Raw genomic sequence first — 12,153 nt, forward strand, 5'->3', positions numbered from 1 at the left:
CTTGAGATCCATCCTTAGTATCACTCCACCTAGATCCAATCTAGCTAATATGCTGAGCATCTTTGAATTATAAAAACATCCTTTAGTTGACTGATCTACTAAATCAAAGGCTTTTACTATACATACTGTTAAAAAGACTTCTTTTTCTTCTTGTACTACTAAGAATTGAACCCAGGGCCTCGTGCATGCTATACAAGCACTCAAGCACTGAACTCTGCCCCAGCACTCTCTGTATTTGTCTGCTTTTGAGGTCTTGAACTTTTGATCCTGTTGCCTCAGTTTTCCAAGTAGCTGAGATGACAGGCTTCTACCACCAAGCCTGACAAAATTATTTCATTTCTTTACTTTACGTGAAATATTACCTAATGCATCTTTTACAATAACAGTTTTGACTTTTTTCATCATATTGATTTAAGTATGGGAGTTGCAAGGTGAGAAGTTATTTCCCTTAAGAGATTGTGCCAGCTATGTCACTTGTTAGATGCTAAGTGGGAGCCAGGCGCTGGTACCCAGCTCCTAGCCGGACCTGAGGCTCAAGAGATTCCACAGAATCGGTACATCCAGAGTAAAAGTGTGACATGCCACCCGGAATTTACAGTGCGTAGGACTGCCCAGCAAAGCCATTTTGTCAGAACAGATAAGATGTGAAGTGCCTGACTCTGGAAGCTGGAGAACAAATCCCTGTCACGTCTACCAAAGCTTGACAAATGAAGCAGGAGTAGAAGGACAGCAATCACAAAGGAGTCAGGCATGGTGGTATGCCCCTAAAACCCCAGCACTAGGGAGGAGAAAGCAGAAGGATCATGACCTCGAGACTTTCTTTGGCTATATATTGAGTTTGAGGCCAGCCCAGGCAAGCCTGTCTCAAAATATAAAAGAACACCAGAAAGAGAGTGAAAAGGGGCAGCCATGGATAAACATAAGCCCACATGGCTTTCTTCCAGTTTGTTCATTTGCTTAAGAAGATAGGCAGTGGGTAAAATTTGGTCCCAGGCCTGTGAATGTCACTCTCTAACGCACACCATGAGATCAGCCGCAAACCTGGATGTAGTGCAGTAAGACTGGGTCTGGGCACCTAATATAAGTCTTATAAAAGTGCTCCTAAACCACTGCCAATGTGGATTTGCAGCACTACTCCAGTGGATGCAAGCAGCTACCTAGGCAGAAAACAGAAGAGGAATCTCTTTGGAGCCCGAGGCCACCTGTGCAATGCTACTTATTAAGTACGTCTGTTTTGGATTCAGGAGGTGAGCAGGACAAGAGAAGAAGCCATATCTTACCTGGCGACTGTGTGTGCATCACAGAAGGGGACTGATTAACTGTGCTGTGATAGGACGCAGGGGGTGAAGTAAGAGGGTAAGCGCCCGATGTCCCTGGCTGCTTTGGAAATGGCTGAGAGAGAGAGAGAGAGAGAGAGAGAGAGAGAAGTTAATATTGGCATGCTGGACAACCACGGAGAGTCTACCTGTGACTTTCCCTCATTAGATCTGTATCAGTTTGCTGCTTCACTGGCTGGCAAATAGGAAACCATTTAGATGCAGAATTATTCAAAATACACACCAACCACGCACAGTGTGAAGTCTGGAAGAGTGGTGGTTTACAAGTGAGTTTGAAACCTAGCAAACCCCTCATTTCTCATGGGCTTCAACATCACTTCTTCTATCCCTCATGGCATGTTTTGCCTACTTTCCTGCCACAGTTTTACTTGTAATCCTTTGTCTTAACACCTGTAAAACTCAGGGCGAACCTTTCAATTCCCATTAGTTTAACTGCTGCCTTGTTTTGCAGCAGATAAAAAGGGGTATGTGTAGCTGGGGATAGAACTTCTGTGGTAGCATCCTTCCTCCAACAACACAGATACCCGCACATGTGTGCACGTCTACACACGAGAATGGTGTGTCTTACACCAGGTAAGCTGTACACCTTCCAAGTCTGTTTTTAAAATAGGTACAGAGGTACTGATCATGTATACAGAAAATACAGAAAATCTTTCAATGTTAAAAAGCTTCATATTGATTCACGTTCTGACCCTCTGCTTGGGCCTTCAACACTTCCATGATTTTCTGCTCCTCAATAAGGAAAACATCCTGCATTCTGTCACAAATACTGTACACATGGAACCACCATAGGCCCTGTTGATGAGCGTCTTTCTTTTAGATAATCGCATCAGAACTTTGACCTCCCAGCATGAAGGAACCTCTTTTTATTTGTTTTTGTTTTTTCGAGACAGGTTTTCTCTGTGTAGCCTTCGCTATCCTGGACTCACTTTGTAGACCAGGCTGGCCTCGAACTTACAAAGGTCTGCTTGAAGTCTGACCGGACACATTATCACATGCAAATGTTGGTGCTTTCCCAGACTTCTTGGTATAAAGGTAAACAATCCTGTTGCCAGGGGTTCAAGACAGAGTTTTGACAGGGTTTTGTCACAGGTGTATTGTAGGAAAGCCCACAACAGTCTGTCAAACATAGGACCATTCGGAGGGCTTCTTAGCACCAACCCCAAAAGATGAAAAAAGGGCAAACATAGATCTTTTTTTTTTTCTTCTGTTTAAACAAGTTTAAAACAGGCTTGATCACAACAGTCAGAACAGCACAATGGAGAGGAGGGGAGCATAGCTATTGCCAAGCCTGTCGGCTGAGGCCCTAGTAAGAGCTTTACCTTTGTTGCACCAGGGGCTCCCAGACCACAAGGCTGCATGCGGACTCTCTTGCCTCTTCTCCAGCCCTTCTCCCCCACCAGCAAGGTGGCAAAAATAAAGATATCTTAAAGGCACCATTTGATGAATGTTTAAAAAGGTTAAATAGCACACACTTTTAATCCCCCAACTGAGCAGGCAGAGGCCGGTGTTTTTTCATAAGGTAAGACAGACTGGCCTACATATGAATTCTAGGCCAGCCAGAGCTATGCAGGAAGATCCTGTCTCAAAATATAAATAAAGTAAATAAAAATTACACACTGGGGGGCTGGAACAATGGCTCAGAGGCTAAGAGCACTGGCTGCACTTCCAGAGGTCCTGAGTTCAATTCCCAGCAACTACATGGTGGCTCATAACCATCCATAATGAGATCTGGTGCTCTCTGCTGGTATACAGACAGAACACTGTATATGTATAACAAATAAATAAAATATATCTTAAAAAAAATTACACACTGACTACCAGGACAGTCTTTCCAAGTCATTAGCACCTCCTCAAAGATATACAACTGTTCTGACTTCCATGACACCAACTCAAGTCTTCTTTTTGAATTAGATATACATATTAAAGAAACAAAGACTGACAGCCTGAGTTCAATTCCAAATACCCACATGCCGAAAAGAGAAACTGGACTCTAGCAAGTCATCCTCTGACCACCGCATGTGCCAGGGCACAAGCGCACCAAATAAATGAGTATGGAAAAAAGGTTTAGGCTGGGGCGGCACACGCCTTTAATCCTAGCACTTGGAGGACAGAAGCAAGCTGATCTCTGTGACTTTGATGGCAGCCTAGTTTAAGTAGGGGGATTCCAGGATGGACAAGACTAAGTAGTGAGACCCTGTCACCAATGTAACTTTTGTTGCTGTTGCTTTTTTATGATTTAGAAATAAACAACACTATCAAAAAAACAAAGAATCCCTAGAGTTTTTACAAAGTGATGAATCATTCTAACATTGCTTGAACGTGGTAACTTATACCTAATCTACACACCTCTAATCCTTTTTCCCTAGACTCTAACTACTCTCCCAGTTGGAAATTTCATACCCAGTATGAAATGTTGCAGGTACATAGAACTCTTAACAAAAGCAGAATGTTTAATAAGCTACTGTATCACATGAATTTTCAGTGACCAAAAAATCCTTGGAGAGCAGCCAATGGATTATTTCTTTAGAGAAAAGGGGAATACTAATATAGATCAAATCTCCATCAATTATCACTATGGTGCTACCCTTGCTATAGCTGTGGCCACCTTCTAGCCAATCTCCGTCACTTCTTTCCAAGAATAAGTGGCTCACTCTTTGCCCAATATCAACTCCAGGAAAGATCTAGACTGCAGCAAAATCATCCCCACAATTAATAATAGTGATAATCATCTTCACCATCACTCCTGCGGCATCTGCTGGGCAAAGACCTCTTCCATAGTGATGGCCCTAGCATTTTCATCTCATCTGAGTCAACGTCTTTCACAGCCCCACTCTAGCTACAGAGGCATTCATATGGGGTCTTACTGGGTTGCCCTGTATTTTTAGGAATGTCAGGAAGAAAGCCAAATACAGAGGAGGAAAGAAACGTAAGTCACTGGGAGGAACAGCACACAAACTCTCCTGCTGTTGCGAGCTAGTGCTCTGTTAAAGACACACGCATCAGCAAGTTGTATTCACTACGCAGAAGCAAGGCAACCCAGGGGCAACACGTAGTTCAGTGCTGTTTGAAAAAGATGCCGGGTGAGAAGCAGTGAGATCTTCTTCTATAAAATCAATTCTGAAGGATGCGCCTTAGAACCTTAACTGTCGATTCGTAAGCAGCTAAAATCCGAGCTGTTAAGGGCTCCAGCCAAGAGGCACTCTGTGCCCTGAGACATGAAGTCTCTTCCACATTGGTGCATCGTAAGGCACGGGCTTAGGGGTGCAAGTTCACTGGCTGCCATCTATTTCAAGAGGATCAGAGAGGTAACAAGGGCTGTTTTTTCGGGCTGTTCAACTCGCAGACATGGGAAGCAGGCAGAACGGGCTGAAAGCATCAGAGCTGTGGCTGTACAGCGAGGCAAAGCTGTCTACATTAGAACCCTTGAAATAAAGCTCTGGCTCTGCACAGGCCTTAGTGAACAGACTTACAGCAGCTGTCTTTGAAGACACACTGAAGTTGCCCAACACAAGGTTGCCTCACATCCTGAAAGTGACTTTGTCACTATGTTTTCCTAAGAACTTCCTGGGATTCTTGGCCCTTCTAAAGACTTCTTGACTTTCAACAAAGAAATGCTGAGCACTTAAGAAGCTGTGGAGTTCCACAGATGGGAGGGGGGAATTTTAGGGTGACGTTTACCTGTTGCTGAGGTGGCTGGAGCTGTGATATTAAAGAGTCCATCATATCGCCTCCTATGGGAGAAGGGGGGTTATCATCCTCATTTACAGATCTTCTCCGAGCATCTTGATTGCTGTCCACAAACATGTTCAGGAAAGTCTACAGATGGAAAGAGAGGAAACTGAGCTACTGTAGCAGCACATCTGAGGTTTCCATGTATTCATTTATTTGTGTGTGTGTGTAAGAGGTTTTTATGTGCATGTGCGTCTGCATCTGGCACAGCATTTCTGTAGGGGCCAGAAAACACCTTGCAGGAATCAGTTGTCTCTTTCTACCAACTGGGTTTCATGGCCAAGACTCATGTTGCCAGACGGGGAGACAAATGCCTTTACCTGCTGAGCCATCTTGCAAACCTAAGTAAAACATGTTTGATTGCTGAGAATATTGTAACATATCCCTGAAAATGATATTAGGACAATCTAACGAGATGCCAGGAATTCTGGGGGAAGACTTGTCATTGAGGAAAACTGTTAACAATAAAAATAGTTGGAGTGATGGCTCAGAGGTTAAGAGAAGTGACTGCTCTTCCAGAGGTCCTGAGTTCAATTCCCAGCAACCACATGGTGGCTCACAACCATCTAATGTCCTGGCATGCAGGTGTACATGCAGGCAGAGCACTATATGTATAATAAAAAAAAATAAGTCTTTAAAAAATTATAAGGAAAAACAAAACAAAACTAGGCCAGGAAGGTGGTTCCGTTGGTCAAGTGTGTTCTACACAAGCATGAGGGTTTCAGTTTGGATGCTCAGAACCCTGAGAGAGAGCCAGGGTAGCAATGCACGATCATAATCCCAGGACTGGGGAGGCAGAGACAGAAGGGTCCCTATGGCTTGCTGGCTTGCTAGTCTTGCTGCGTCACTGAGCTCCACGTTCAGAGACCCTAACTCAAAAAGTAAAAAAAAGAATGAAGAGAGCAGACATCAATCTCTGCTCACACACAAACACACACACACACACACACACACACACACACACAAATACAGGAATTTGTACAATGCAAACATGTACACAGCCCCCACCACCCTGCCCCGACACAGTTACCTTTTGGTGTTTTAAACTGCCTAATTTGAATCCTGAACCCTGAAGTGAGACAGGCTTTTTAAATAAGACATGCCATCAAAAACTTGAACAAGGCTACTGGAGTTTATGTCTCGAGCAATGTCTGTGTGTCTCTTCTGTGTCTCTCAGTGTGTGCATTGTTGCTCTACGTGCAGGTACAGGTCGGTGGAGGGTGTGTGTTCTTTTTTTTTTTTTTTTTTTTTTTTTTGAGTTACCAGAAACATCTAACAAAAAACAAGGAAGAATCACACCATCCTGCAAAGAATGGATGTGTTTTCGGAGAGGAAGAGACCACCTGGTAACAATCCAATGTAGTGAACGAGGCAGCAGACGTGCTGACATTTTACAGAGATGATCATCGCCTAGAATTCTACACCTAGGCACTCTCATGTGGATGAAGGGAAAGTAGAAACTCTGCCAAGCGCACAAGGTCTCGGATACCCTCCACGGTTCTGCAACCAAGCTCCTGTGTACCGTCTCCCAGGCAGCTACTATCACAGGTCTATTCCCAGAATGGTGAAGGGAAGTGAGACAAAGTCGTGGGGCCTAGAATGCTTAACCTTGACTCTGAGCACAACGGAACAACCCACCTCAGGCTCCTACCGCCTTCCCATGAACCGCACTGATCCGTGCTTCCTTACATTGCCTAGGGCTTTTGTTTGTCTGCAAGTGTGTGTACCTGTGTGCACACATAAGTGCAGGCCCAAAAAGACATCAAGGTTCTTCACAGCAATAACACACACACACACACACACACACACACACACACATAAAAAAGTCTATCTATGCAATCACAATTGCTACCTAACCTTACTATACAACCAGGAAAAAGGCCAATGTATTTAGGAGGAAATACATTGGAGGAGGAAAGAGTGCATAACACCAAAATTTCAAAGTTGTAAACCCTCCTTTGCCAGGGTGAGAATTACTCAGCAAGTGACAGTGTACCTTGGTACTCGGAGATATGATTATATAAGCACAAAGAGAAGCAGCTCTCTGACAAGTGAAAACAGGGTTATCTGAAGAGTGGGGTGAGACAGTGAGATTTCAAAGCGAGCCTTTGGAACTATTTGACTCCACCAACACACTGACGCTTCCTAAGGATCTCCAGCAATAAAGTATTCCTCTGAACAAGCAAATGTGAGGTTCTCTGGTATCTCCTGCCTTAATTTATCAGAGAGTGAGGAAACAAGGGGCTTCCCACCATCTCACGGACTTCAAGGAAATCCGAGCTCCTCCAAATGAAGCTGCCACTTAGGAAATTCTAATGGGACAACATTTATTCCTCAGGAGAACTGTTCTGAAGATTGGGTTTGTTTCTTCTAGCGATCATCCTCTAACACCGAAGTTCGTTACCTTTAATCCTGGTGCAGGATAAAAGCCTTCCACTAACTTGCTGTTATCAAAAAGACTATAGGCCCCGTCCCGTATCGCCACAACGCCTCGGCTCCGGCAGTATATGTCAATGCAGTACATGTTCCTGAAGGCCAGTCTGATGTGGGTGGACGACTGCGGAAGTATGGAGAAGCACTGGTAGGCGGTGTTCGTTCTCTGGGTCAAGCCCAACATTGGCACAGTAGGGAGTTTGTTGATGGCATTTAACGGTGACTGAGTATCAAACAAAACCTGGGAGAAATAAACACAAAGATCACCATACAAATGCTAAAAAGGTATCATTTTCAATGTATCGCTGGCACAAATGAGCATCCTGGGACATTCTATAAAACTTTCTCTTGAAGGGGACTATATCGCTTTCATCAAATTAAGTCTCAAGATAGTGTTTAAAACATGTAATAGAAAGGGACCCATCATAGTCATTAAAGACAAATGTCAGTAATTGTTTGAGGTGTTTCACATGATAAAACACTGCTAATAGATCTATTATAGACAGAGAAGTAAATTTAATTACCTGTAATAACTGAACCACATTTGGTGTTTTGTTAAACATTTCTTGAAGTTGATGGAGAATGGTATTGTGACAGTTACTGCAACCTGAGTTTGGGCCAACTGTCCCCAAAGAAATGTGAAATTTCTGATGAATGGAATTCCACTGGATACTAATCTGAATCAGAGAAAGCACATGTTGAAAACACTGCTAAGTAACAGATTCGACATGAAGAATAAAATGTTAAAGGGCCAATTGCCAAACATCTAAATGCGATTTTTCTATGAGAATGAGTTACATGGTGAAATATGCCCCAAATTCCAAATGTGCTGCTGATATAGAACTGTAGAGCCCATACGTATGTGTATCAGCTCCCTTTTACTATATAAACTAGAAAAAAAAAAAACATTGATCCTCAGTGTTTCTTTTTCTATTGAACTGCAGAGTCATTCTCAGTGCCACCAACGAAGGAGCACTGTGATAAAAGAAAAGGAAGGTACCTTAAACACAGGTTCATTCAATTACTTATGGTTAAAAAAACGTAAGCAATTTTGGACATTATTAGTTGTGGCCGTGTCTAGAGAAAAACGAGTTGAAAAATTTTCAAGACTGGTTAATTGGCTGGTTGATTGATTAATTCGTTATTGATTGATTGATTGATTTGATGTGAGTGTTCCCCTACAAGTCTCTATGTGTACCATGTCCGTGGCTGGTGCGCAAGGATGCCAGAAGTGGGCACAGGGTCCCCTGGAACTGGATTTCCAGACGGTTGCTGGGAACCAAAGCAGGATCCACTATGAGAAGCAGTACGGGCTTTCAATCACTGAGTCCTCTCTTTAGTCCCCAATTGATCGGATTGTTTAAAAAAAGAAATAAGAAAGTATAAGCCAAGCCGTGGTGGCACACACCTTTAATCCCAGAGCTTGAGTGGCAGAGGCAGGGAGATCGTGAGTTCGAGGCCAGCCTGGTCAACAAAGCATGTTCCAGGATGGCCAAAGTTACATAGAGAAACTGTTCCAAGAAACAAAACAAACAGAAACAAAAACCAAACACCAAAAAAAAGTAAATATAGATTACAGGGAACATATTTAGGATTAGGAAAGGAGCAAAAATTGATGTTATTCATATAACTCAAACCAAAGATACACTGCATTTCTCACAACCATTCATATATAATCAGACATGAATCTCAATTGATTTGAAATCAGTGAAATAAAAAAAAAGGCATCAAAAGTGCTTGTTTTAAAATCAAGATTATATGCTCTAAAGACACTATTTTTTTTTCAACTTTGAAGAATTCAGCATTATATCACTTCTATTTCAGCAAAGCATTTAAAATTTACCATTTTATCTGCTGTTTTACTTGAGCCCTTATTTAAGGTAGTTTTCTTTCCTTTGTTGTTTTTTTTTTTCTTTTCTTTTCTTTTTTATACACAATCTCCATATGAAGCTTAGGATAGCCTTGAACTCAAGATCCTTCTGGCCCAGCCTATAGAGTGCAGGCTTAGAGGCACATGACACAAAGCCTGGAAACTTTCATTTAAAGTTTTCGATTTTGAAAAGATGCATGAGAAAGGAACTTCCGTGCTTTGATTCATATACTTACTGAACTTCCTTTGGTGGTTCCATAACACAAGATAAGTTTTCGGTAATTATAGACACGAACTTCTGAGAAAATATTCAGATGAGCAGGTATATCTAAGCAGAGACAAACAAAAAAAATCACTGATAGTACATGAAAAAAAAAAAAAAAAACATAAAAACCAGGTTTGAGAAGGAGGAAATTTTTAATAAATGATGTCTACTTTTGATGCGACAAGTCTCCTTTCAGGCCAGATTTTGCCTTAGATTCCCTAGGCTGGTGATAATATACTCCCGTCCCTCCTACCTTTGCCTGCCAGGTGCTGTGATTACAATCACACATCACCATGCCTGGCTCTGTTTCTTTTTCAAAAGGCAGTAGCATGCAAGGACAGAGAAGGTTAAGAGAAAGCCTAGCGCATGGAAGCTAGGAGCGGCAGTGTACAACTATAATCCTAGCACCTGGAGAGGCAGAGGCAGAGGCAGGCGGAGCTCTGTGAGGTCGAGGCCAGCCTGGTCTACAAAGCGAGTCCAGGACAGCCAGGGCTGCACAGAGGAAAGGAGTGCACTTGCTTCAGATTATTCACTACTACTGACGGTTGTTATTTGGTTATATGCTTCTATGGGAAAACATGTTTTTGCCACACCCTGCTTGTCATTTTTTTAAGTAATTTATTTAATTTTATTTTATGTATGAAGGTATCAGATCCCTTAGAATTGATGGTACAGACAGTTGTGAGCTGACATGTAGGTGCTAGGAATTGAACCCGGGTCCTTTAGGAAGGACAGACAGTGCTCTTAACCACTGAGCCATCTCTCCAGCTCCCCTGCTTGTCATTTTGATACTAATGTTCTTCTTCTTGGCCCTCAGTTTAAATTGTCTGATGCTCTGAAGAAAGTTGGCTACTGCATGAGACTTCAGTCTGCCTCATTTACTGGCTGCATTCTCACAGCTCCTCTATAATGGTAACATGCTGGCATAGCAAAAATGTTTATAAGATCACATGTGCACAGTAAATGAGTACTATATGAGGATAACACACAGGTATGTTACTCACAAGTCTGTGTATCTATGTGCCCAAATTTCTAGAAATAAAAGAAATGGTCATTTTTCTCAGGAGAAAAGAAATTATAGGCAGAGGAAAAGGAGACAAATTTCCTTTCTTGTTTTTTGTTGTTATTGTTGTTTTAAGACACACAGGGTTTCTCTGTGTAGCCTTGGCTGTCCTGGAATAGCTTCGTAGACCAGGCTGGCCTCGAACTCCCAGAGATCCACTTGCCTCTGCCTCTGCCTCCCTGAGTGCTGGGATTACAGATGTGTACCACCAACTTTGGCTGAGACAATTTTCCTGAGACAAATTTCCTCAAAACACTTTTTGACTATTTTCTTTTTTAAACAATGTTTTTCTGTTATGTGAAGGAGGTATTTTTAATTTTAAAGGAAGATTACCACAGTTACCTGGTAGAGAACGTGCAAATTCCAACACACACTCATATAATCGGGCAATGCTACTCCAGTCATTAAGAAACATTTCAACTACTTTTCTACCACCAACAGGTTCAGACAACAGATTTTCATATGTCAAGTAAACATGTCGGGAAGGTCCTATAGGATTCAAAAGAGAAGACCAATAGTAATCAATACCTTAAAAATCTAGAAATATGCAAAAACAGTATGTAAAAGATCTCACCTTGCTCCCTGGTTGAAGTGCCATTAAGTGGACAATTTGCAAACACTAACTCTGCCACCCACGTGCGGTTATTTCTACCTTGTAATCGGAAAGTGCAATCAAGAAGAGAGCGGTCCAGGGCCTTTTGGGTTTCCTCGCTTATTCCCTTACAGGGAGGAATTCTGGTGATGAAAGACAGCATATGAAATGTACATTATACATAAAGACAAAGCACAAAGTAAAAATGACAGACGGGGTCTGACAGCAGAGCTTCCGGTCCAAGAGGGCTTCTAGATCTCCTCTATGAAGAAGCGGTTCCCAGCAACTGATAATTAACCCACATCAGTTCACACCAACCTATCTATATTAGGACTCTCATTTTAAGATCTTCCCCACCCCCATACCATGACAGGGTCTCTCTATGTAGCCCTGGCTATCCTGGAACTCACTCTCTCGACCAGGCTCACCCCTGCCTCCTGAGTGCTGGGGTTAATGAAGTGCACAACGACTCCCCTGCATATCTGAACATTTTAAAGTGAGGTTTGTCTTTATCTATAATCTTGTTACTTAAAAAGGGTTCTAATTCCAGAGAATGAAAATCAAAGACACTAACTAGTTCTATGAAATCTATCTAGAACATCATCAAGAAAAAGCTAAGGGGAACACTTGTAAAGCCATTTTTGATGACAGTACAAGAATAAGAACTCGAGACATGCATTAATTCTGACAGCCACATTAAATTGACTCTCAATTCCCTCACTATAAAATCAACAGAAAAATTTCTCTTATGAGTCACTGATGAAAAAGAGATAAATATATAGGTGGCTTAATAGAGCAGACACGCATATGCTAAAACCCCCTTGGAGCAAAAGCAAAGGTTTCTCTGTGCAGCCCTGACTG

At 42.3% G+C, this 12,153-nt stretch overlaps 1 protein-coding gene across 2 annotated transcripts in view; it reads right to left on the reverse strand.

Annotated features, from left to right (window-relative positions):
- The window catches only part of Med14 (mediator complex subunit 14), an 87,187-nt gene that overhangs the window by 17,344 nt on the left and 57,690 nt on the right, over positions 1–12,153 (reverse strand). For both annotated transcript variants that reach the window (XM_021660899.2, XM_021660896.2), the window contains exons 17-23: positions 11,275–11,435; positions 11,043–11,189; positions 9,609–9,700; positions 8,027–8,179; positions 7,474–7,743; positions 5,019–5,156; positions 1,281–1,392 (exon numbers count right to left, since the gene is read on the reverse strand). In XM_021660899.2, coding sequence (XP_021516574.1) covers positions 1,281–1,392; positions 5,019–5,156; positions 7,474–7,743; positions 8,027–8,179; positions 9,609–9,700; positions 11,043–11,189; positions 11,275–11,435 — 1,073 coding nt within the window. The remainder of the gene's footprint in view (positions 1–1,280; positions 1,393–5,018; positions 5,157–7,473; positions 7,744–8,026; positions 8,180–9,608; positions 9,701–11,042; positions 11,190–11,274; positions 11,436–12,153) is intronic.

This window comes from Meriones unguiculatus, chromosome X (genome assembly GCF_030254825.1).
Source record: "Meriones unguiculatus strain TT.TT164.6M chromosome X, Bangor_MerUng_6.1, whole genome shotgun sequence".
Lineage (NCBI taxonomy): Eukaryota > Metazoa > Chordata > Mammalia > Rodentia > Muridae > Meriones > Meriones unguiculatus.